This window comes from Dendropsophus ebraccatus, chromosome 12, assembly GCF_027789765.1.
Source record: "Dendropsophus ebraccatus isolate aDenEbr1 chromosome 12, aDenEbr1.pat, whole genome shotgun sequence".
Taxonomy (NCBI): domain Eukaryota; kingdom Metazoa; phylum Chordata; class Amphibia; order Anura; family Hylidae; genus Dendropsophus; species Dendropsophus ebraccatus.
Genome location: NC_091465.1, coordinates 20917520 through 20944795, shown reverse-complemented (window position 1 = coordinate 20944795; position 27276 = coordinate 20917520). Strand labels below are relative to the sequence as shown.

The 27276-nt window shown below is 45.8% G+C and overlaps 1 protein-coding gene across 2 annotated transcripts; it reads left to right on the top strand.

Moving 5' to 3' along the window:
- LOC138769444 (tumor necrosis factor receptor superfamily member 1B-like) lies at nucleotides 1–26964 on the top strand. 2 transcript variants are annotated; one of them, XM_069947938.1, is made up of 11 exons: nucleotides 1–145; nucleotides 1116–1176; nucleotides 18041–18080; nucleotides 19743–19871; nucleotides 23323–23478; nucleotides 23724–23817; nucleotides 24390–24613; nucleotides 24733–24843; nucleotides 24970–24995; nucleotides 25084–25240; nucleotides 25653–26964. In XM_069947938.1, exons 2-11 carry the CDS (start codon nucleotides 1123–1125, stop codon nucleotides 25877–25879), a joined length of 1218 nt encoding a protein of 405 aa, XP_069804039.1. In that variant the 5' UTR covers nucleotides 1–145; nucleotides 1116–1122; the 3' UTR covers nucleotides 25880–26964. The 2 variants fall into 2 exon arrangements, with proteins under 2 accessions (XP_069804039.1, XP_069804038.1); XM_069947937.1 differs by having other exon boundaries at nucleotides 19716–19871.
- Nucleotides 26965–27276: the final 312 nt, after the last annotated feature.

The window sequence follows — 27276 nt, the reverse complement described above, 5'->3', positions numbered from 1 at the left end:
TTTCTGAATGATCAGGGTTTTAATAGAGAACGTGATGTGTTAGAGAGGATGAGTGTGACAGGGGACGCTGCTCGCTGACATGACTCCTGCACCAGACTGTGCGGTATAGACCTGACCTAGGACCCAGGGGAGCCACGAGACCAAGGTGAGTGCACACTTACTCCTGCAGATGGAGGGGAAAGGAGTGCACGTGGCTTCTTCTGCACATGTTGTTTTGGTGCAAAGGGAGGGGGATTGGAGAGGAAATCTTTTACTTCTCTATTTTTAATTTGGTCTTAGTTTTGGCAACTAAATGGGGCTACTTGTGCAGTTTATGAGTCACAGCCGAAGGTAAATCCACGGAAAAGGAAATCTTAAGTTTCCCCTTCCTTTCAAATGTACTTTTGGCATCGGCTGCAAAAACTGCATCAAAAGCTGCCTGTGTGATTAGGGTCTAAGGAGCGGTATGACATGGGAACTTATATAATATAATAAGAGAATAGTCAATTATCAATACAAAGTTATTCTGCATAAGAAACCTGGAATATTCTGGATTAGAAGAATATTATTGTCTGGATAGATTTCCGTTCCCTGATGAAGTGTTTGCCCACTCGGATCATTATTATTAACCTTGAACACATCGACAAGACATTACAGAGGTTGAACCTATAGACTTGGCCGCCATTTTTTGCTACTTCCCCTTCTTCATGGTCAATGCTGTCAGTTGGGGGCGGGGCTTAATTCAATGCAAAGGGGGAACGTTTATGAAGCACCTGCAATGTTTTCTGCATAAAGGCGGCCAGCCAACAACAGGTTAAATTGGACGGACATGGAGGATTTTTTTTTGTTAAAATATATATAGCAAATGCAATTTATGTTCATTTAAAATGGGGAATTTTTCCCAATTCTGTTATTATAGGCTATAAACTTGCAGGAGGCTGGAGGCAGGAGGCGCCTCGTACCTCTGTAATGTCCTTATAATTATAGCTATTACTGTGTTCTGGCCCAATTTTGACTTGATTTTGTGCAGAATTTGATGCCCACCAGCCTCGCCTATGGATGAGCTGCATACGGCAGCCTACATAATGCGTATACATCTCTCCAGTCTAATATTTATTTTCCACTTTCTTCCACAGAGACACCATGTTCTTTGCTCATATAGTATTCGTCCTCCTTATGGTCGCAGGGACCTTCCAGGTAAAGCTGGTTTTGTATTTTTTGGGGGATGGGGGGGGGGTATTTTTCTCTTTTTATTAGAGGGGCTTGAAGATTAGTCAAGATCAGAGTTTCCATTTAATGTAAGAGCGTGGGGGTGTCAGAATGAAAGTCGTACTGCATGAGACACGGAGGGGAAGGTTACAGGGTATGCATACATATATACATACATATTAGATGTACAGAACACCTCCACCTCACCAGCCTTTATATATGGAAACTGTCAGCATGCAGGTACAGATGTAACCACTGTGGGGGATTATGTCTAATGACTTCTAAACACATTTTCCCTTCAAATGAATCCCATGATGCTTTGTAGCATGGAACTAAAAAGCAGCGCTGAAGATCTATTCATTTCCAAATCTGGCTATTTTTATGCACATGATATAGTAAGTAATATAATAATAGCATATACAACATTGAGCGTCAACTTTTTGCACTCCAGCTGTTGTAAAACTAAAATTCCCAGCATCCCCTGTATATCTGAACATCAGGAAGGATCCGATACATTGATGACATTTTTTTATAACACTGACTACTGGCTGGAAGGGCATGCTGGGTGTTGTAGTTTTGCAGTAGCTGGAGAGCCAATGGTTGAAGACTAGAGTTGAGTGAACTTTGAGTATGCTGGAGTTCGTCCAAACCTGAGCGCGCCACATTTGGTTAGCGGTGGCTGCTGAAGTTGAATGCCGTCATAAGCCTGCCTGAAAAACATGGATGCAGCCATAGGGTAATATCACTTTAAATATTGATCGCAATATTGCTTCTGACATAGATATGGCACTTCAAGATGGCTGGAACTAAGTTTTCGCAGCACTTGGAAAATGATGTGCCCCTTGCTAGTCTTGGCCCCTTTTTAGTGGTTGGCCTTGTATAGTCAATGACTTAGAGACAAGGGAGGGCCATGTATTCCTATGCAGCCTGGGTGACTGTGAGTAAATGATAGCTCCATAGCTTTCTTCTGGAAACAGCAAAAACCACAGCAGCTTTGCAGAAACAGCTTCCTACTTTTACATGCTTGGAATTTTGCGTCGCAGGTTAGAGACCTCTAAACTATATTACATAGTTCACTCTTATTTTATTCTGTCCTTTTATCATACAAAATGTCACTCAGCTGCCAGGGCATGCTGGGCGTTATGGTTGTACAAAAACCAGGGACATTTGTTATGGGATTGTGGTCAAAGACACCATTTCCTCTTTCCTAGCATTTTCAGGCCACGAATCCCAGGTGACCGTGTGACTACACGATAACTTCACAGCTTCCCTGGACACAACAACACAAAGAGCCTGTCCAGAACTGGAAAGGATAGCGGTTGTATTGCAGAGACTTATTTCAGTGTCACACATGTATATGATAGGAGTTGTAGTCTTACAACAGGAGAGCACGTTGTAGAACACCGGCCTACACTATATAGTTCACTAGCATGAATTCAGCTCTACAGAAATGAATGAAGCTGCACTGCAATACCACATACAACCTGTGAACAGATGTGGCGCTACTATCATGTAGAGAACAATAATCCTGGTCAGATTCTCAGTGTAAAGGACCACCATCCCCGCGGTGCAGTATCCTGTGCCTATGAGCTGCCATCCTCTAGCGGTGTGTGGGTCTTTAGATATAGCGACCTCCCAACCTTATACTGACTACTGAATGGAAATTCTGATGTGTCAGCTATGTTAATCTTCACTGCATTAGAGCAAAGGCTTCTCAATAAAAACCACAACACCCTTACGGGGCTTAGAGGGGCTTGTGATGCAGGAAGACTCTGATCATTGACACAAACAGCTCAGTCATTTCATGATAAAGGTGGGGGGAGACTTCTGCAGAAAAGATTGTCGTTGACATGAAACCTATATATTGGACTGTGGTATGAGGCTTGCACCACTCTGGGCACGCAATAGCCATAAGTCCCTAGAAGCCATAGGCCACATTGAGTGCATGATATTTGAGTCATGTGACTGGGAGTCCTTCTAAAGTTCATTAAGTAACCTCAGCCTTACAAGTGAACGACCTCTAATTTGCTCATGCCCAAAACAGCGACCGGCTTCCCTATCACAACGATCTGTGATTCACTGTGAATGGCTATGCTGCTTCAGAGTAATCATAGTTGTATCTTTGGCTGGGAAAGGGGCTCTGAGTCAGATCTCTCCCTGTTTGCGTATAGAGAGAGTTGTGTCAATCATGGCTGGGGACCGTCCTGATGACTCGGAGCCCTGTTCTCCACCCAAATTCTATCACTCAGCTGTTCAAAATAAACCACTTTAAAAGAAAATTTGAGATGTCATAGAGATATGTCCAAAATGTTGACCATTCAGGGTCTGGTTGTTCAGACCCCTAATAATAGCTAGATAAGTGTGCGCTAAGCTCTTTCTCTCCCCAGCTCTGCACACGTGACCAAGAGGGGCTCCTAATGTAGGTCTATAGGATCACCTTGTGTCGTGTGCACAGAAACATTGACAGAAGCGCTCAGCCGTGGGCCTGTTCTAGGCATTGATGATGGTCTGAACACCCCGAACCCGACCACCACCTCTGACCCAAACATCTGACGTGTTTCCAGGTCATTTCAAAAGTTTTTTTTAATGTGGCAGGTACACTTTAAGAGTAAGTCCATTTGTGCATTCACTGCAGGTTTAGGTTGTCTGTGTTTTTTGAGCCAAAGCAAGAAGGGGATGCAGTAGGAGGCTGATCTCCATTCTTAAAGGAGGAGTCCAGCGACAATTTTTATTAAATTATTGTATTACCCCTCAAAAGTTATACAAATTACCAATATACACTTATTACGGGAAATGCACATAAAGTGCTTTTTTCCTGGCACTACTGCATCAAGGCTTCACTTCCTGGATAACATGGTGATGTCACGACCCGACTCCCAGAGCTGTGCGGGCTGTGGCTGCTGGAGAGGATGATGGCAGAGGGATGCTCAGTGTCCCTCCAGTGCCCTGTGTCCCTCAGTGTCCCCCTGCCATCATCCTCTCCAGCAGCCAGAGCCCGCACAGCTCTGGGAGTCGGGTCGTGACATCACCATGTTATCCAGGAAGTGACATCACCAGGTTATCCAGGAAGTGAGATGCAGACCTCCTCTCCAAATTCCAGCAGGATGAATAGGCGCAGCTAAATGTGATGGATCTAGTAATTTACTAGATCCATCACATTTAGCTGCGCCTATTCATACTGCTGGAATTTGGAGAGGAGGTCTGCATCTTGTTACGGCCCTGGCGTGGGTTTGCAGGAAGGCTGCACACTGGTTCCCTTCTTGAGTATACGCATGGAGAGTTGTGCCTCGATCTTGCACAACTCAGCCAGGTGAGAAGGGACCCGGTTTTACTCCGGTACTGGAATTCTGTCCATCCCATTGCAACTGGTCCTGCACATGGAGCGCTGTCTTTGTTCTCTTTTTCTCTATCCAGGAAGTGAAGCCTTGATGCAGTAGTAAGTGCAGGGAAAAAAGCACTTTATGTCCATTTCCCGTGATAAGTGTATATTGGGGATTTGTATGACTTTTGAGGGGCAAAACAATACTTTAATAAAAGTGTTCACCGGACTTCTCCTTCAAGGAAGAAGTCCAGGCATTTTAAAAATTCTAGAACCGGCAGAGGCAGGGGGAATCTGATAAAGAGTAGGCACTTACCTCTCCCCTTGCCCGCGGTGAGCGGCAGGACCAGCCTCAGGACCCCCACTGGGCTCCGGAATCTCTGGGTTGTACACATCCTGACCCGGCTGATGGACTGGCCACTCAACCAGTCAGTGGCTAGGGCGGGACGCCACTCCAGTCAATGATTGGCTGAGTGGCCAGTCCATCAGCTGGGACAGGCATTCTCCCCAGGATGTCATCACTAATGACTTCCAGAAGGGGGTCTGGAGTCTGGTCCTGCAACTCACCGCAGGGACAGGGAGAAGTTTGTATGCCTTATCAAATGCCCCCTGTCGGCGCCAGGATTTTAAAAGTGGCCGGACTTCTACTTTAAGGTCCCCCTACACCTTATGTATGAAGGAGAACAGATCAAGCACTCACCATAAACCAAGGGGACATAAGGTTTATTGGAGACACATAAGCATCAGCGAGGAAGGTAGAAGGTGGTCAGCAGGTGCGTTCTGCAGTGGCGACGAGCAAGTTCAACCAAGTACAAACATATATTTGCTAGAATCAAAAAAATAATTTTTAAGTATTTTGAATGTGACTTTTTGCTGTTTTTCACTGTACGGCAGAACTTCTGACTCTGAGCAAAACATGACATTAACCGGAGCGGCAGTCGTAATCTTTTCTCTGAATGTCAGTCTGGGAATTTTGCTGCCTGTTTTTGTCATGTTAAATGTCGCCCTGATGAAGCTGAATAACACTCGGCTCTGTCGCTGGCTGCTGTGACTATTACGAAACCTTCCACCAGGGCTGAGAGGCTTCTACATCAATCGACTCTCTCAGCTGCCTCCTGGTTACTGTGGTTTTTGGTTGACACAGACTCTTCAGCTTATCATACCGGGGGGAAATTATGAGTGAACTCAGGCCCTGTGCACAGGTTACCGAGCGAGATAACATTTCAGTGAGTGCACGCTCATATCCCCCCAGCTGCCATCAGAACAGTCCTCAGATTATGAGTCGACTTATTAGAAATGTCATATTTGTTGTTTTCTTGTAAAGGGACAGAAACAGCTGAAAATCCTCACGTCCCCAGCAGGTCCCCGTATGAGAACATTACAACCTGTGGGGGCTGGTTATTACCCAGCTATTCTCCCAAATATCTATCTCTCTATCATCTATCTATCTATCTATCTATCTATCTATCTATCTATCTATCTATCTCTCTATCATCTATCTCTCTATCATCTATCTATCTCCTATCTATCTATCTATCTATCTATCTATCTATCTATCTATCTATCTATCATCTATCTCTCTATCATCTATCTCTCTATCATCTATCTCTCTATCTATCTCCTATCTATCCATCTATCTATCTATCTCCTATCTATCTATCTATCTATCTATCTATCTATCTATCTATCTATCTCCTATTATCTATCTATCTATCTATCTATCTAGTCATATCTATCTATCTATCTATCTTTAAATGGATTGATCGATCCATCCATTCATTCATTCATCCATCTATATATCTCATATCTTCTATGGGACAGATTAATTAAACCTTGTGCAGTGGAGCAGTTGCCCAAAGCAACCAGATTCCAGCCTTCTTTTCTCAGAGGCCTTTTTCAAAAATAAATGCTGAAATCTGATTGGTTGATTGATAAGGCAACTGCTCCTCTGCTCAAGCCTTGATAAATCTCCATAATAATAATATTTATTTGTATAGTGCCAACAGATTCCGCAGCGCTATACAAATTCTTCATAGCCATCAGTCTCCTCACTTGCGGCCCTCCAGCTATTGATAAACTAAAATTCCCATCATGCCTGGACGACCCTGCTGCAGCTTCCCTGATGTAAACTGTCTGTCTATGTATCTCTACCTAATCTGTCTGTCTAGCTCTATTTAATCTGTCTATTTATTCTATCTATCTAAATTTGAATATGCAAAGAAGGGGTCCGTGGAGCCTCAGTTGCGAGTCTCAAAACACGGGAATAGCCAGATATCCCTCTCTCCAGAGAAAGACGCCCATTGCCAAGGGGTGCCTCCTAGTGGGGAGAGCACCAAACCACCCTGATACGTAGTCCCTCAGGTCCTCACTCTGTTGCGAGCTTTAGGACCTAAATAGGGAAACACCAGGGTGGCCGCTGTAAGTCAAAGTCTAACTCTGTGGCGAGTATAACGACATAAGACAAGGGTTATCCATCTATCTATTTACTATCTATATATTTCCTATCTATCTATCTATCTATCTATCTCCTATCTATCTATCATATATTTATCTATCACCCACACACATCAGATCTTGGTCTGGTTTCCAGGCAGAGACAGCTCATCTCTGTAGACGTCTCGGCCTAGAGAGACCACTTTCAGGATGAGATCATTGTTACCCCTCAAAAACAGATGAGCTCAGTAACACTATAGGAGCCTGAGTGGTTGGTGGAGGTCCTCATGTCTCCTCATGCTGTAGACGTAGAAGAAGAAGAAGAATCATAATGTGAATTTCCAGAGAGCCCTCCATTGTCTTTATCTGGGGGGGGATAAATTGGTTGCTTTTCCTTACTACACATCCGTATCTTCCTTTTCTATGCATGCAGTTATGTCCCAGACTGCAGATTTCTATAGTGGTCACACTTGAGGAGAAGCTACTTACACATCTTTACATAATTCTAATACACAGATAATAGGTGTGAAAGGGAGGGGACACAGAATCGGCAGGGCTAGGGTCACCATGTCATCTCTTTATAAATACCCTTCCTGACAGTGATCAGTAATACCGCTGCCACTTCTATTACATGCACAGGAACTGTGACCATTCTCAGCCTTTACTGTAAACATCTCAGGTCTCGACACCTAATTCATTTCTGTAGCCATCACCCATATATGTAACGCTTCTGATATGATCGATGTGAGCTCAGACTGGGAGCTGAATGAATGTGCACATGTATCGGCACAGGCTGACACAAAGTCACGATTCAGTGCAGTGCAACCTATAGTAGACATCTTTGCTGTCATAAAGGCATGAGTCTATATGGTGCAGCCTATAATGGACTAGTGTGATGTCATCATTCAAACGGGAAACAGGACACTGATGTCAGGAAGACCAGTCAAAGATAACACTGTCGGCTGCCGGTTTGCTAAATACAGTGAAATCCTAGGTGCATGGCTCCCAAAAACACCCATTTTAGAGTCTCAAAACCCAGGACTAGCCAGATATCCCTCTGGAAATGGCCCAGCCAAGGGGAAACCACCAAAACCACCATATTAAGTGGCACAATAAGTCAATGTAATGACAAGGGAAAAACCAAGGCAAGGTATCAATCCATATACAGCTGTTTTGGGGTGTTGCCCCTCATCAGTGTGGAGCAGGATTTTGGCTAGGTGGGAGCAATGCCTTTGGCCACTTAATATGGTGGTTTTGATGGTTTACCTACAGGAGCCACCCCTTGGCTGGGCCCTTCCCAGAGGGATATCTGGCTAGTCCCGTGTTTTGAGAAACTTAAATGAGGCTCCACAGGTTCTTTTTTGGACGTCATCATTCAAAGGCATGAGTCCATGTAATGCAGCCCATAATGGACTAGTGTGATGTCATCACCCAATAATATGAGTCTATATGGTGAAGCATACAATGGACTAATGTGATGTCATCGCTCTAATTCTAGGTTTTTATAGGTTGTAGATCTTCTAGGGTTTGGTGGATGTTACCTGTTATAATGCCATAATACCATATAGTTTATACCATATATATTTTATATGTAAATTATAGCATGAGAAAGAAGGAGAAAACGCATGGGCAAGAAGAAGTGTAACTCCACCCATAACTAGTCCTGGAAATATATAACAGGGTTTAGAAATGTGACATCTATATCTATAAATGCACTTGGTGGTGACGTGGTGTAAGACATAAGTGTTTTTAAGATATAAGCTACCTGTAAGATAAAAGTTACAGTTATAGCATGTCATTTTTTTCATTATCAGGGGCAAATATTCAGCTTGCTACCCAATCCCTACAATTACCTGGCCAATGTAGAGAGGTTTGTTGTTGCCCCCTCCATCCATTGGCATCCATCTTTAATGCCCCATGCCCCTCCAGGACAGCACAGCTAGGCCCCAGCTCACAGACCATTGCTGAAAGGTTTAACATTTTCCATATGATACATTCAGGGTGAAGTAATTACTGGTATTTCAATAAAAGAAAATTACATTCAAAGAGATAGGAGATCGGTTTAGTGACGCAAAATGACACAATATTACACAATTCTCCAGACCGATGTGACACACTAACCTATTAAACATATGGAACGATTGACGAGAAAATGAACTACATAATAACATGCAAGCACAGCAGAAAAGCTGCACATTTACTGAGAAGAGGGGAACAGAGGAGCGATATCATCACTGACTGCAACATCATCCAAATCCCCATCCAGGGTTAGGAGGAGGATGCCTTGAAGGGGTTGGCCACTTTATAATAAAATAGTTCAGTGGGCAGTATTAGTGTAAGTGTACTCACTGCACGTACTGATAGCAGCTCCCTGTGTACCTCATAGAGCTCAAATCGGATACCCCTCCTCCAGGCTGTGCTGTCCTGCTCTGAGGTGAGTATGTCCATAAAATGTCTGACATGGAGGAGCATGTGACCATGCCCCCCCCCCCCCCCCCCCCCCAGTGTCTTCCAAAGACATAAATAGGCTCAGTGGCGGACACTGGGGGCGGGGCATGGTCACATGCTCCTCCATATTGGCCATCTTATGGACAGACTCACCACAGAGCAGGACAGCACAGCCTGGAGGAGGGGAGTCTGAGTTCAGTGTGTACACTTACTAACACTGCACACTCAACTATTTTACTATAAAGTGGCCAACCCCTTTAAGTGTGTAATATCAGCCTGCAACCTAAAGAAAAGACTAGGAGGGTGGATGATGACTGCAGAAAAAGATGCTGACACTTGGGGTACAGGATAATGACACGCTGACACGAAGTCTTAGGGTAAAGTGTGTCACATGACAGTGACACACTGACACTTGGGGGACAGGCTAATGATACGGTGACACCACAGGCGGATTAAATTTACCAAAGTCCCGGGCTGTTCACAAAACCTGGCCCCCCACCCCACTGTAACTATGGCAGCACTAGCGTGGTGCTCTTGGTAGGGGATAGATAGTGTTATATTTTGTGAAAAATGTTTATCAGGCAGCACTGTGCTGAATTTCCATTTTCTAAATTATTTCCATTTTGAATTTATTGAACCTTAACAGAGGCGCCATTGTCTTCGCTCCCTGCTGTTTTTACCTGTGAATTTAGAGACAGAGCTTCCTGATCCATCTCCAGATTGAGCCCCAGTGTAATGTTATTCTATGGTGCAAGGCTGGAGACAGGTGTCATCAAGGGGTTAAAGAGGATGTACCACCTGGTACATCCTCTTTAACCTGAACCCCCGGATCGATCGGCGTCGGCACGGGGAAGCCGGTGCCGCGGTCCGTTTTTCGGACCGCCGTCCGATTCCCGTGTTCGATCCAGCGGTACCGGAAGGTGCTGAAGCACTGGAGGCGGGCCGTGCTGCCACCCAGTGGGAGGGAATTCCCTCCCCTGTATGACGCGGCTCGCTTAGAATGAATGAAGCCACGTCATACATGCTTAAGCACCAGCCAGTACCGCTGGATCGAACGGCGCCGTGCACGGGAACCGGGTGGCGGTCCGAAAAACGAACCGCGGCACCGGCTTCCCCGTGCCGGCGCCGATTAATCCGTGGGTTCAGGTTAAAGAGGATGTACCGGGTGGTACATCCTCTTTAAAGTATAAAATAATGAACTATCCCCTCACTCCCAATTCAATTCAAAATATTATTCAAGACCTCAACCAGACCCCAAAGTACAGACACTGAACCTCAAAATTAATTCAGACCCCAAATTACACTAAAATACCCCTTTTCTCATACATACACTGCTCATATGACCCTGCTCTCTTGTGTCCCTACCCTCACTTCAGACTAATCGCCCTGAATCCACCCGCCCCAACTCCAGACTGCTCACCCTGAATCCCCCTGACCCCACTCTAGACTAGTCACCCTGTATCCCCCTGACCCCACCTTAGACTGGTCACCCTATAACCTCCTGCCCTCACCCTAGACTGGTCATCCTGTATCTCCTGCCCCAGACTGGTGATCCTGTATTACCCCTGACCCCACCCCAGACTCAGGGCCGGGACAAGGAGTTTTGGTGCCCTAGGCAGAGAAGACAAATGGCGCCTCCCCCACCCCCCAGTATAGACTGTACACTATGCGGGGACAGCCAGGAGGCTATACTGTATGTGGGGGTCATGTATACTGTACCCGCTGACTGTAACAGGACCATGTATACCGTACCCCCTGACTGTAACAGGACCATGTATACTGTACCCCCTGACTGTAACAGGACCGTGTATACTGTACCCCCTGACTGTAACAGTACCGTGTATACTGTACCCGCTGACTGTAACAGGACCATGTATACTGTACCCCCTGACTGTAACAGGACCATGTATACTGTACCCCCTGAGTGTAACAGTACCATGTATACTGTAGCCCCTGACTGTAACAGGACCATGTATACTGTACCCCCTGACTGTAACAGGACCATGTATACTGTACCCCCTGACTGTAACAGGACCATGTATACTGTACCCCCTGACTGTAACAGTACCGTGTATACTGTACCCCCTGACTGTAACAGGACCATGTATACTGTACCCCCTGACTGTAACAGTACCGTGTATACTGTACCCCCTGACTGTAACAGGACCATGTATACTGTACCCCCTGACTGTAACAGGACCGTGTATACTGTACCCCCTGACTGTAACAGGACCGTGTATACTGTACCCCCTGAATGTAACAGGACCGTGTATACTGTACCCCCTGAATGTAACAGGACCATGTATACTGTACCCCCTGAGTGTAACAGGACCGTGTATACTGTACCCACTGACTGTAACAGGACCGTGTAAACTGTACCCCCTGACTGTAACAAGACCATGTATACTGTACCCCCTGAGTGTAACAGGACCATGTATACTGTACCCCCTGACTGTAACAGGACCATGTATACTGTACCCCCTGACTGTAACAGTACCGTGTATACTGTACCCCCTGACTGTAACAGTACCGTGTATACTGTACCCCCTGACTGTAACAGGACCGTGTATACTGTACCCCCTGACTGTAACAGGACCATGTATACTGTACCCCCTGAATGTAACAGGACCATGTATACTGTACCCCCTGACTGTAACAGGACCGTGTAAACTGTACCCCCTGACTGTAACAGGACCATGTATACTGTACCCCCTGACTGTAACAGGACCGTGTATACCGTACCCCCTGACTGTAACAGGACCGTGTATACCGTACCCCCTGACTGTAACAGGACCATGTATACCGTACCCCCTGACTGTAACAGGACCGTGTATACTGTACCCCCTGACTGTAACAGGACCGTGTATACTGTACCCCCTGACTGTAACAGGACCGTGTATACCGTACCCCCTGACTGTAACAGGACCGTGTATACTGTACCCCCTGACTGTAACAGGACCATGTATACTGTACCCACTGACTGTAACAGGACCATGTATACTGTACCCACTGACTATAACAGGACTGTGTAAACTGTACCCCTGACTGTAACAGGACCATGTATACTGTACCCCCTGACTGTAACAGGACCGTGTATACTGTACCCCCTGACTGTAACAGGACCATGTATACTGTACCCCCTGACTGTAACAGGACCATGTATACTGTACCCCCTGACTGTAACAGGACCATGTATACTGTACCCCCTGACTGTAACAGGACCATGTATACTGTACCCCCTGACTGTAACAGAACATGTATGCTGTACCCCCTGAATGTAACAGGACCATGTATACTGTACCCCCTGACTGTAACAGGACCATGTATACTGTACCCACTGACTGTAACACACCATGCCACCTGAATGTAGTAGTGTCACACATGGCATCCTGAGAATATAGGTGTCACACACCGGGCCCCTTGGGTATAATGATGGTGCACATTGTGCTATAGGTATAACAGGAATATACTGCGTTACAGACTTCAGGAACAGAGAAAATGATGCAGCACAGGAGCCTCCCCTATACCATGACCGCACAGTCACAGCGCCATATACACATCATATACTGATCCTGCCACATACACCTCCCCTATACCATGACAGCACAGTCACAGCGCCATATACACATCATATACTGATCCTGCCACATACACCTCCCCTATACCATGACCGCACAGTCACAGCGCCATATACACATCATATACTGATCCTGCCACATACACCTCCCCTATACCATGACCGCACAGTCACAGCGCCATATACACATCATATACTGATCCTGCCACATACACCTCCCCTATACCATGACAGCACAGTCACAGCGCCATATACACATCATATACTGATCCTGCCACATACACCTCCCCTATACCATGACAGCAGTCACATATACACATCATATACTGATCCTGCCACATACACCTCCCCTATACCATGACAGCACAGTCACAGCGACATATACACATCATATACTGATCCTCCCTGACCCAGTACAAGGACCCAATACAATAAGGATATAAAGCACCAGTGTCAGGAGAATTAGCCTGTACATAATAAACACATAAGTGTTCACCAACCTGTGGGTCCCGAGCTGTGGCAGGACTACAACTCCCATCATGCTGTGACTGTTGTAGTTTTGGAGCAGCTGGTGACCCACAGGTTGGGGAACAATATGGGAAGTTCTGTGTATAGAGGAGCAGTGCAGGGATATGGGGCAGTGTTATATGGGGCAGCCCTGTGACCTAGGTGACCTCCCTCTCCCAGCACTCCCAGCCTCCCTACACCTACAGGATGATGAGAGTCAGTCAGTGAACTCACCAGACAGCAGCCCCAGCAGTCGGCACGGCCTCCAGCAATCAGATAGTGAGGAGATCACATGGTATGGGGGGGGGGGGCGGAGCCTCTGTAGTCCGAGTGAAAGGTCCTAGCAGGTCATTTTAGTAGGTCCTAGCAGGCCATCCTCAGGGCAGAGCAATGATCCTGCTCGGGGTGAGGGGATATTCACACTGTCTGCCCAGGAGGGGGAGAGAGTGGGAGCACATGAGGATGCTGAAGGTGAGCAGGGAGGGACAGCACTCTGAGGCCACCAGGAGTACAGGAGCCTGTAGTAAAAAATTTTTTTTTGAAGATTCAAATTGCGCCCCCTGTAACTCACCACTAGATGGCGCCCTAGGCCATCGCCTACCCTGGCCTACCCTTTGTCCCGACCCTGCCCAGACTGGCCCTGATTTGTGCAAAATTGCAGTAATAAAAAAAGCAAATCATGGCAGAACTGTAGCCAGAAGACAATACACCACTGAAAGTATAATTCTGTTTGGGTGGCAATGAAGCCCCCAGGAGCTCAGGGCCCCAGGCTACCGCCCGAAATGGACCTATAATAATCCACTACTGGTCTTGGGGCTGGGGTGCTACCCAGCTCTAAGCAGATATCATGTGGCTAAGGCCCGGAGAGGGAGGATAACAAACCTAAAGTAGAAGCATATGTTTCGGTCTATTCGGTCTTATTTATCGGGTGCAAAGTGTAAAACACATAATAGCGGGGCAATTACAAGGTGCGTAGCATTAGTTTATCTTTTATTCGCCCGTGCGTACATACGCAATGACGTGCATACATGTATCACGCGATATGCACGAGCAAAGCCAGACAGAAAGATTAATGAAAAATATATATATAAATTAGCCAAAAAAAGGACTGTTGGGTGCTTAAGTTTTTTTTACAGAGGACGCCTGGTCACTACAGGGTTAGGAAATGAATCCTTATAGTGCTAAAAAGCTGGATTCTGTCACCCTCCCTACACAGACAATTTCACAACGTTCTAAGCCCTACTCGGTCAGCTCTCCCTTCCTACACTGACTAACTACCACTGTAAATATTGCTACCTAACTAAATTTAGATGCTGTCCCTGCTCGTTTCACTCTCCCTACTAAACCGCACAAGACTCAGGAAAGACTGAGAAAATTCACCTCAACATTGCGTTTTTATGACATGTGTAACGGACGTAATGATGCTAATCATACAGCCAATCACAGTAATGCAGTGAACATGGCTACTACATTTCCTGATGTACCCTTCCTTCCCCACACATTTATTGGCTCCATGAAACTGGTGGGAGGAAACTTACGTAGTTGTGTAAACCGTGAGATAAACGTTTGCATGTTTGAAAATTATTGTTATAACCATTACGATGATCATACAAATTGTCCATGATCGTTGAACACGAACAATTAGCAGCATTTTCGTACGAATATGTGAACATTTACGAACATGTTCACTCACCACTATTTTGAAAGTTTCTTCGCAGCATTCTAAGTTCCAAATGTTTCTTCAATGCATTCTGAGTTTGGAATGTTTCTTCTTGGTGTTCTAAGTCCAGAATGTTTCTTTGCAGCGTTCTGATTTCGGAATATTTTTTTCTCAGTGTTCTGAGTTCAGAATGTTTCTTTGCAGCGTTCTGAGTTCCGAATGTTTCTTTGCAGCGTTCTGAGTTCGGAATATTTTTTCTCAATGTTCTGAGTTCCAAATGTTTCTTTGCAGCTTTCTGAGTTTGGAATATTTTTTTCTCAGTGTTCTGAGTTCCGAATGTTTCTTTGCAGCTTTCTGAGCTCGGAATATTTTTTCTCAGTGTTCTGAGTTCGGAATGTTTCTTTGCAGCAGCATTCTGAGTTCCGAATGTTTCTTTGCAGCGTTCTGAGTTCCGAATGTTTCTTTGCAGCGTTCTGAGTTTGGAAAGCAAACACCAGGAGTGATACACAGTATAGTGGAGGGTGCACATTACAGGGAAGATATGAGGATCTGTAAGGGATTAATGCTAGTGGTGGGTGAACAGCAGGGCAAGGGGAGGGTTCAGAGGTGTTGTAGGGGGAAGTAGCAACTGTGAAAGTCAGTCTGTGTGGAGCTGATGAGTGAGAAGTTCCCTGTTGTTTATACCTGGTTATGAAGTTTGAATGTCACAGTAGCTGGAGGAGGAGGAGGGGGATTTGGAGGCATTGGTGGTTAAAAATGCCATTGTTGATCATGTGGTAATGGCCTTAGGCAGGGGCGGATTAACTTTACCATAGGCCCCAGGCTGTTCACCAAGCAAGGGCCCCCCCACCCCACTGTACTTATGGCAGCACTAGTGTGGTACTCATCGTACAGGATAATGTTATTTTTACCATGTACTTCATATGTTTCGTGAAAAATGTTTATCAGGCAGTACTGTGCTCACTTTTCACTTTCTAAATTACTCCCATTTTGCATTTGGTGCCTAATTACCTTAACAGAGGCGCCATTTTCTACACTCCCTGCTGTCTGTACCTGTGGAGGCGCCATTTTCTCCAATGCCTGCTGTTTGTACCTGTGAATTAGGAGGGAGAGCTTTCTGATCCATCTCCAGCTTGAGCCCCAGTGTAATGTTATTCTATGGCACAAGGCTGGAGACGGGTGTCATCACGTGGTTAAAGTATAAAATAATGTACTACCCCCCCCCCCCACCTCCCAATTAAATTCACAACATTATTCCAGACCCCTAAATAGAGTTAACTCCAAAATTAATTCAGACCCCAAATTACACTAAAATACCCCCTTTCCTCACACATACACTGCTCATAGGACCCTGCTCTTTTGTGTCAGTACCATCACCCAGGGCCGGCGTCAGCACAAGGCTTACCTGGGCAAGTGCCGGGGCCCACAGCATCACTAGGGGCCCAGAGAGGGAGAGTGGTATGGTTTTCTGATGTTCAGCCTGCTCACTGTAATGCAGGGTGAGAACTGAACATCAGAAGACACAGGAGACGGAGCAGGACCTGCACAGAGAGAGAAAAGGGATAGTGACCTGATCACATGACTTAAAGGTCCTCAACGTTACAGTGTGGAGAGCACCCGACAGAGAGGAAGAGGGAAAGACTGAGTAGTAACTGCTGTGTGTCAGTGTCTGAGTGTGTCAGTGTCAGTCTGTGTCTATGTCAATAATGTATGTTGGTACATGTTAGTGGTGTCTCACGTTATTGTGCATAGTGTGTAAATGAGGGGCCTGCTGAGGCTCTGTCGCCCAAAGGCCCACAAAAACCTGGAGCCGGCCCTGCCATCACCCCAGGCTAATCACCCTGTATCTTTCTGACCCCACCCTAGACTGGTCACCCTGCATTCTCCTGCCTCACCCTAGACTGGTCACCCTGTATCCCCCTACCCCCACCCTAGACTGATCACCCTGTATCCCCCAACCCCCACCCTAGACTGATCACCCTGTATCCTCCTGTCCCCACCCTAGACTGATCACCCTGCATTCTCCTGCCTCACCCTAGACTGGTCACCCTGCATTCTCCTGCCCCCACCCTAGATTGGTCACCCTGTATCCCCCTACCCCCACCCTAGACTGATCACCCTGTATCCTCCTGTCCCCACCCTAGACTGATCGCCCTGCATTCTCCAGCCCCCACCCTAGACTGATCACCCTGTATTCTCCTGCCCCCACCCTAGACTGGTCACCCTGCCTTCTCCTGCCCCCACCCTAGATTGGTCACCCTGTATCCCCCTACCCTCACCCTAGACTGGTCACCCTGTATCCTCCTGCCCCCACCTTAGACTGGTCACCCTGTATCCTCCTGCCCCACCCTAGACTGGTCACCCTGCATTCTCCTGCCCCCACCCTAAATTGGTCACCCTGTATCCTCCTGCCCCCACCCCAAACTGGTCCCAGTGTATCCTCCTGATTATTTGCCCCTTGATATAGATATGATTTAACAGGAAAAGTGGTGGGGCTACATGCTACTCAGTGTGCCAAAAGAGACTCTGTTCAGTTATCTGTTGCAGAGCATCATGGCTCCGGATTTGGGTCAGTTCATAACTCTTGTATACTGTGCAAAATATATATAGCGGCAGAAAGTATATAGTAGATTTCTACTGTAAGCTTCACTGGGCTGGATTCTCATAACCCTAGCATCCTGTGATGGTCATTCTCACCTCCAATCAGATGCCAGCCATTACTGCTCATCCAGATTAGTATGAATCTCAGTGTATTCTCACAGATGTTTCCCTTGCTCCATATGGTAAATCCTGATTCCACACTTTTCAAAAAAAAAGAATATGAGAACTTAACAGGATTTTCCTATTGATTTTCTACTAATCTCTAGATCAGATCTCCATTATGACTTCTGTTACCTTCTCATTTTAGAAAGCTGGTGGTCAAAAGAGATGCCAAGCATGTCCTCAAGGTGAGTCCTATATATACCAGGTAACTCCTATCACAGACCGAAGTACCTTGGGCCCAGCAAAGGAAATTATTCTGAATGTACACCCAAGTCAGCCTTAAAGGGAATCTGTCAGCTCCCTGGCACTACCTAAGGTGCTGACAGTGTGCTGTAGCTGGCAGCCCCCAGTGAGCATGGTGCCTCTTTGGTAATTTTCCGTGCAGCGGATAATGTACAATCTTATGTCTCCTATTGTAATAAAGAGTCACAGAGCTTTTGTTCGCACCACACTTTGGCACGCATCCTCCTCCCTCTTCATGAATAATTAATGCTGCCCGGCCTCCTGCTCGCTCAGCTGTCAGATTGCAGATCAGTTTTCTGTAGGAAGTTTATGTCTGAAAGAATCTCATATCCCTAATGTGTTAGAGCTGTGGTCCAGGGGTAACTCACCTGTCTAGTGACCTACCAGCAGTTCATTCTTTGGTTCGAATCCCCTGATAGAAATTAAATCAATGTCTTTTTTTTCCTCATTATTGTATCATTTTTAAGGCTATGTTTACACACAGTATTTTGCAACCAAAACCAGAAGTAGATTAAAAACACAGAAAGGCTATGTTCACACACTGTTGAAATTGAGTGGATGGCCGTCATTTAATGGCAAATAATTACTGTTATTTTAAAACACCATCCGATATTTGCCATTAAATGACGGCTATCCACTCAATTTCAACAGTGTGTGAACATAGCCTTTCTGTGTTCTCATTCCACTCCTGGTTTTGGTTGCAAAATATTGACCAAAATACTGACCAAAATACTGTGTGTGAACATAGCCTTAAAAATGATACAATAATGAGAAAAAAAAGACGTCTATTTAATTTCAACCAGGGGATTTAAACCAGAGAATGAACTGTTGGCAGGTTTCTAGACAGGTGAGTTACCCCTAGACCAAAGCTCTAACACATTAGGGAGAAGAGATTCTTTCAGACATAACCTGCCTATAGAGGACTGATCTGCAATCTGACAGCTGAGCGAGCAGGAGGCCGGGCAGCATTGATTATTCATGAAGAGGGAGAAGGATGCATGCCAAAGTGTGGCACGAACAACTGCTCTGTGACTCTTTATTACAATAGGAGACATAAGATTGTACATTATCCGCTGCACGGAAAATTACCAAAAAGGCACCATGCTCACTGGGGGCTGCCAGCTACAGCACACTGTCAGCACCTTAGGTAGTGCCCGGGAGCTGACAGATTCCCTTTAAGGCTGTGCTCCCACATGCCGAGTAATGCTAGGCACTCTGTGTAACAGCTCTGGGACTGGCTGGGGAGGAAGAGATGCTACTTGAAGATCCTGGGCTCCAAAACCAAACTTGCAATTGTGGCTGCTTATACTTATATTCAGGATTCTTTAGGCCCATATGTGATAACTACCTCAAGTCCCCCCCCCCCCGTATAGCTTCACTACCTGAAGCTTGGTCTTTTGGCCAATAAGCTGTTGGGGGTCACTTGATATCTTTCACATCTTATCTTGTCCTCCATTGTCTGTTTCTTCCATTTGCTGTAGCTATATGTGTCGGTAGATCTGATTGCTTTGGTGCTATGCTATATATTGGTTTCTTTCAGTCCTCCCTGGTAACGCAGACCCTAACATCTTATGAAGTTCTCTTTTTTTTCTTACTTTTACCAGGTTATGTGACCCGTTCTTCCTGTGTTAAAGACATCGGTAAAGAATGTGCAACGTGTTCCGACCCCAACGAGTACATTGACTGGTCCTATGATCGTCCTAGATGTTGGCCTTGCAATATTTGCAGACCGGGTAAATTATTGCATCTTGAGAAAGTAATATTTTGTCATGAGGAAAATCTGGTTACTACAACATTTAAGGATAGGTACTGGTATGGTGTGATGCTGCCAGGCTGCTGTGAGGCCACCTAAACAACAGAGACCTAACAGTCCAGTTTCTGGAGCAGTGTTTTCCAGACTGTAGCTCTACATGATTTGCAAAACTACAACTCCCAGTATGTAAATCAGTAAACTGCAGCTGAATACAATGCTGGTGTCTGATTAACATATCTGAACCCACAACTTACCACACCTTATCATGGATGGGCTATAACAGCAGATGTGTCAAAGGGGAATAGAAAGGAGAGATTCCAGTAGGCCAAATGGCAAAATTTGTATCAATGAGCATAGGAGAAACAGGATCCTGATCTCTGTGGAGATACATGACCTGGTCAGACAGATCCAGATCTCTGTGGGGAAACATTGCCCAGTCATGGATCCAGACCTCTGTGGAGAAACATGGCCTGGTCAGATAGATCCAGATCTCTGTCGGGAAACGTGGCCGATCAGATGGATCCAGACCTCTGTGGAGAAACATGGCCTGGTCAGATAGATCCAGATCTCTGTCGGGAAACGTGGCCGATCAGATGGATCCAGATCTCTGTGGAGAAACATGGATGGTCAGATGGATCCAGATCTCTGTGGAGAAACATGGCCGGTCAGATAGATCCAGATCTCTGTTGAGAAACGTGGCCGATCAGATGGATCCAGATCCCTGTCGGGAAACGTGGCCGATCAGATGGATCCATATCTCTGTGGAGAAACACGGGCGGTCAGATTCAGATCTCTGTGCGGAAACATGGCCTGGTCAGATATATCCAGATCTCTATAGAGAAACATCACTGGTCAGATGTACCCAGATGTCTGTGGCGCCAAGCTAATTGAACATTAGGAATTAGTCATTATATTGACGGTCAGATTATTGGTGATTACCGTAACATCCATGACCACCAGTGATTCAGCAGAGTGAACGCACCGCTAGATATTTCCGGAGTCACTAACACCTAATACACAGTTCACAGAATCATTAATAAGCAAATTAATGGCCAGAAAGAGACAAAATTTACCCGTAATGAAACCCAAATGCAGCAAGGAAATTCTGAGCTATTTATATCTGAACTGCCGCAGATACAGATGAGTCACAGGACTGCAGACAGTCACTATAAGCTTTCAGGTATTACTGGGGCACTCAAAGCAAGAAAAGATGAACAAACCCTGACACATTAAAAACAGAAGATTATGCATTGGAGCAAACCCTCAGCTGTGAGAAGTAGTGGAGTAGGGCAGGCAGACTGTTTGTGGATGTAAACCAGGAATGTCTTCATTACCTGGCGGCAAGCCGAGATCTTGTAGATTCTGAAGAAGTGAAAGTACATTAACACGAAGAACTATGAATAGAAAAGGGGAAAGGAAGGAACCATTGTAGATTGCCAGTAGGGTAGAGGACATGTGTGGTGTTTTACCATGGGTGTTGCTATTGGTTACACCCCTAGCAAAAGCCTGTACTTATTGTAAAGTAAGTAGTGATAAAGTTTCGCCACTAGATGTCGCTGTTGTAGGTATATGCACTAAGTTGCTGCACAGCTGAAGTATGGAAAGGGTTATTGTTTGTGTGTCACATGGATCTGTGAATCTACGGGAGTATCTTCTTCATCTGTCCTATCATCTCTTACTTTGCTTCTCCTTTATGCACTCTTCACCTACTCACAGCGCACTTTAGATATGCTGGAGATAGGAAGTCACATGGGAAGAGGAAGTGTAAAGGTCTTTTGTGTTGGACATTGTAGGGGAAGGACACAAGCCAGAATGCTCCCTACAGTAGTCCTTTTGGGCCCTGGCCCTCTGCCAGGTCCCCAGCCTTAAGAAGCAGTCTTAGTCAGGTTCCTGTATGGTGAGGAAGCAAGACAAGACACAGCTAACCTTTTCTCTTTAAGTAACCCTATACAGCACTATGCACAGGAGAGGAGAAGTCAGAGACCCACGCCATGGACTAGGAGAGTCACAGTGCAGGACAGTATCCACAGACAGCAAACAAGCTAGGAACTGATCCGGATAGAGCAAAGTTGCTAAGAGCCTAGGAACTCTATCTCGCAGCACGGTTGTCAGCAGGGAACCCTCAGCATTCCGCTCATCCCAGGTAACAAGGTCTGGAGCTTGTGTCACCCTCTAGGACAGGTCCCCCGACCCTGGTAGAGCAAGAGGTGGTGTGAAGACCCAAAGGTCAAAACATGGGCACAAGTATTTTCTCTTTCTTCTTCAGTATTCTCAAGTGTGTTATCAAGTGTATTCTCAAGTGTTCTATCAAGTGAAACATATCCTGTCAATGCACAGCTGTATGTTCTGCTGCACACAAGTACTTCCAGAGTAAACAAGAGATTTTTTATGGTAAAGAGACTTTGTGATTCTTTGCACCACACCAACACACTATACACACACTCCTTGGGACATTTCCCCTTTCTGTGGGTGCCGGTACCGATAGTCCGGATGGATCAATAATCCACTCCAGACCACCTTGACTACACTTATTCAAGGGACCCCTCAGCAGCCCGGCAGTTCACTGACCACAGGGGAACAAGGTGTATGCGGCCCTTTAAACCAAAAGCAGGTGTGCAATCATACCTGGGTGCCCAACCGACACTGGCGTCACGACACAACACCCTAGGGTCTGGTTATATCTCGGCCAACCACCACAGGAGTGGTGTCACACTTCACTATCTAGCAAGTGACCGGCCGTACTTCCGCCATTACACCTCGGGGGCACACCACACATGCATATAGGATTACCAACTATGCTGATTGTGTGTAATGAAGGTACCTCCTGTGTCTGAATGGTAAAAAAGGAGAATGTGGAAGCTGCTTGGGCTTTTTTGGCACTTGAAACAATCCTCTCTACTGATAGTCTGTCTGGATGAACAGTCTGTTCATCATTTGTATCCTTATGCCCCAAACACCTTCTAACAGCAGCTTAGTGAGAACAGCCTAGATGACAAACAGTAGGTCAAAATGACCATGAGTGAAGAGGCACTTTTACGCCCTCTTGTGGCAAGACCCAGTATGTAACCTGACCAGGCCTGTAATCATTATATTTGAGCCTGAGGAATTACAGCACGCTGCAGCAATCTGACATTTCTATCAGGGTGCTTTTTTGGGGCTTATATGAGTTGCATCAAATGTATTATGTGTATCGGGCACTTTTTAGATACCTTTGGATACTTTTAGATACCTCATCCAACAACGGGCTTGATTTAATGGGAAAAGCGGTGGGGCTACATGAGAAATGACAGGATTTACATGCGGCTCAGTGTGACAAAAGTTGCATTAAAATTTCCTAATAAAGTAACAAAGATGCTTTGTCATTGTCAGGCCATGTGATTAATCTGCCCATTGTGTCAGACACTAGGTAATAGTCTTTTTTCTCTTTCCAGAATCTAATCTCGTGGAGGTGCAGAGCTGCTCCTTACTGACGGAGGCCATCTGTCAGTGTAAACCCGGATTCTACTGTCGCACAACTCTGCCCAACTCATGTGCCCGCTGCAACCCCCTCAGACAGTGCCCACCTGGCCAAGGAGTGAAGCAGAAAGGTATGGGCTGTGCAGTCTTGTATTATTACTAGAGATGAGCGCAACTCTGGCATGCCCAAGTCCATCCGATCCCAGAAGTCTCGGCTGTATCCATGTTTTTTAGGACTCCATATAGTTGCACCCAACTATTTAGCCACCGGTAATCAAATGCCAAGACTTTAGGATTCAGATCTGAGCATGCTTGAGTTGTGTTCATCTCTGTGTATATGACATCATGGACTTATATGTATATGTATATTTCTCAGGCTCCCCTAATAAGGACACAGTATGTGAAGCTTGTCCCAGCTGGACCTTCTCCAATGTGACATCAGCCACAGAAGCCTGCAAACCGCACACAGAGTGAGTCCCATCACACAGGAGTGGTCTATGAGATGTATGTGACGTCTACGAGATGTATGTGGATGTCTACGAGATGTATGTGGACGTCTACGAGATGTATGTTGACATCTTCGAGATGTGGAAGTCTATGCGATGTATATAGATGTCTATGAGATGTATGTGACGTCTATGAGATTTATGTGACGTCTACGAGATGTATGTGCACATCTACGAGATGTATGTGGACGTCTACGAGATGTATATGGATGTCTATGAGATGTATGTCGACGTCTACGAGATGTATGTCGACGTCTACGAGATGTATGTGGACGTCTACGAGATGTTTGTGGACGTCTACGAGATGTATGTGGACGTCTACGAGATGTATGTGGACGTCTACGAGATGTATGTGGACATCTACCAGATGTATGTGGACGTCTACGAGATGTATGTGGACGTCTACGAGATGTTTGTGGACGTCTACGAGATGTGGATGTCTATGAGATGTATATGGATGTCTGAGATGTAAGTCTATGTATAAAAGATGTAAGTGGATTGTATTTATTAAATTTTCTTTATCTTTCTTCATTTAGTTGTAATAAATTACATCGACTAACCACTAGGTGGGGCAATGCTACAAATGATGCTCAATGTGGGAAATCCATAGATTCGAATCACCTACAAAGCGAGAAGACAACACTGCCCTATATAAAATACAGAGCAACACCCGTCACGACTACCAGCCCTCGTACCACTGCGCCTCCCGCCACCTCTGGGACTGTCATTAGTACAACCATAGTTGGCGCTGCTGAGCCAGGTATTTTTTCTCATTTCTTACCACAATTTCAGGGAAAGCTGGGTGACCATTATGACTGCCACTAAAGTGTGAAGGGTTTTGGGCACTGCAGTATAGTGAGGATATGACTTGTTTTGTAGGGGAGTGGAGCTCGGTCTATGTGTTGGCCGCCATCATGTGCATCATCTCGCTGCTCATCGCTTTCTTTCTGGTCTGGAAACAGAAGATCTGTGACCTAAAGATCTGGAAGAGTAAGTACCTGCTGGGGGAGGATGGGAAAACAGGGAGAACAGGAGAAATAGAGAGCAGCAGAGGAGTCACACTAGCTCCAATCCAACCGGTCTGTTAAACTTTTTGTGTATTTTTTTTATTTCTAGATTTCTTCCACCCTGAGAATCCTGCGGTAAGTACAATTCATAGGGTTGAATCCACAGCATATCTGCCATGTATACCGTACAACTAATACAGTACTTTCTTCCTGCGTCCTGCAGAGGACGGCGACAGACATGGAGGAAAATACAGAAGAGGAGCTACTGTGGAACACGAACCCCAAGAGCGACCAGAGGAGCCAGACTACAGCGAGAGAGAAGACAACAGAAGAGACAGCAGAAGTACCACACGGAAGAGACCACATGAGCAACAGGATTGGTAAGAGCTACAAGTACACTGGGTCTATCTATATCTCTTTCCTATCTCTCTCCCGTGTATCTCTCTCTCGCCTATCTCTCTATCCTCTCTCCCATCTATCGCTCTCTCTCTCCTGTGTATAACTCTGTCTTGCCTATCTCTCTCACTCACTCTCATGTCTCTCTCTCTCCCCCTCTCCTGTCTGTCTCTCTTTTCTGTCTCTCTCTCTCTCCTATCTCTCTCTCCCTCTCTCCTGTCTCTCTTTTCTGTCTCTCTCTCTCCTATCTCTCTCTCCCTCTCCTGTCTCTCTCTCTCTCTCCTATCTCTCTCTCCCCCTCTCCTGTCTCTCTTTTCTGTCTGTTTCTCTCCTATCTCTCTCTCTGTACCTCCTTCATCACAGATAGATCTATGTTCCCATTTTTCTGTTTCCTAGACAAGATCTACATAGTGAATGCTGACACTGTGGTGGTCGGCTCTATCTCTGACGTTTCTTCTCGCTGGAGACCAGTGACGCCAGAATGTGACAGTCAGGAGAGTCCACGAATGGTGTCACGCTACCCTGAGCAGGAATCCAGCAAGGTGTCAGGGAATGACCTTATGTATTCTATAGAAGAAGAGGAGAGAGAGTCCTGTAAAGCTAAAGCCATACTGGACGTGTAAGGCCGGAACCAGACCGCTTGGCATCAGCCCCGCTGTATGTTTCTTGGACTTACATTATGATATCTGATCATCTACAGAAGCCAAGACTAAACTGCTGGGAGGCGAATGAGATCAAAGGGGTCACAGACTTTTCAACCAACATATGAGCCGTGACCATTAGTTGTGAGATATCGTGTGTTACATGTGGCCCCCGGGTCCAGTAAAGAATGAACTGTGACGTATGGGAGAGGCGGACCAGTCAGGCCTGTCATATACTATAATAGATGGTGACACTGTTACAGTATGGTTTCTACATTGCACCCTCCTTTTTTCTACACTGGATATAGGATCAACAACAAAGTGGAGAAAGATGTATACTGTCCTTAAAAGGAACAGTCCATTTTCTTCAGACTCTCAGGGTATCATCTCTTCTTGTCAGAAGAAACTGCAGGTGGCCACACATTTCCCTACAGTGACCACTACAGGACAAATGTGGTATTACACAGCACCCACTCAATGGGGCAGATTTACTATTGCAAAATGCCCCAGAATACTGGCACGGTGTCAGTATAAACCCCCAGCACATACCCTGCACCACACTTATGATGTATTTTGCACCATGTGCAATAAGGGGGTGTGACTATACTGGAAAAGGGTGTTTTTTTTTATAAAATGCAACACTGTACCCCAAAACTGCTCCAAACTTCTGGAGCAAATAAGAACAAGCAAGAAGCGGCATATAGTTAGATGAGTTACTAAAGCTGCAGCAAATGTATCAAGGAGCAGAAGCCATTGTGTTAGAGATGTGGTGCTTTGTTATGTGCCCCAGAGGGGGGGTGTCTGTCATGGTGTGACCCCACTCTGGCTCATAGGATGGAAGCTTCTCTCTGATGTTCTATCATGCTCATTGCCCTCTTATATTCCTCCCACACTCTTCCTGTCGCCTCCGAGGCACTTTCTTATTTGGCCATTTCCTCTATATTTGGGGTGTAGTTTTGCCTCCGTCCCCCACCTCTTATCCATCTGCAGGCAGTGACTTGCAGAGTCCCCTGATAATGATTGTTGTACAATCTTCTCTCTTCCAGCTTGCACTATTTCTTGCTATCTACCCTGATACGTTCTTTTCTAATAAAATCCTAAATAAAGTGATTGACTCCATGATGGAGCGTTCTGTAATATGGAAGGCCATCTTATTATCCTGTAGGGATGCTCAGGTCTATGCTGCACTGAATCCAGGCACAGGTGTCTGCAGGACCAAGAAATTCTCAGGTGACTGAAGTTACCACCCGAGTTCTCCAGGGATCACTAAATTAGATATTGACTTGCAGGACCCAGCAAACAGCATCATAAAGCTGAGCTTCCTGGACCAGAGTAGGACAATGCTTCATAGATTTGGATAAGCCTGTTACTACCGGCAA

Bases quoted from the DNA above. Each gene is read 5' to 3' on its own strand.
- LOC138769444 (XM_069947937.1), top strand. From the start codon at position 1,123: ATGTTCTTTGCTCATATAGTATTCGTCCTCCTTATGGTCGCAGGGACC. The intron at 19,872-23,322 runs GTAAATTATTGC...TTCTCTTTCCAG, and splicing joins TTGCAATATTTGCAGACCGG to AATCTAATCTCGTGGAGGTG. The intron at 23,818-24,389 runs GTGAGTCCCATC...TTCTTCATTTAG, and splicing joins GCCTGCAAACCGCACACAGA to TTGTAATAAATTACATCGAC.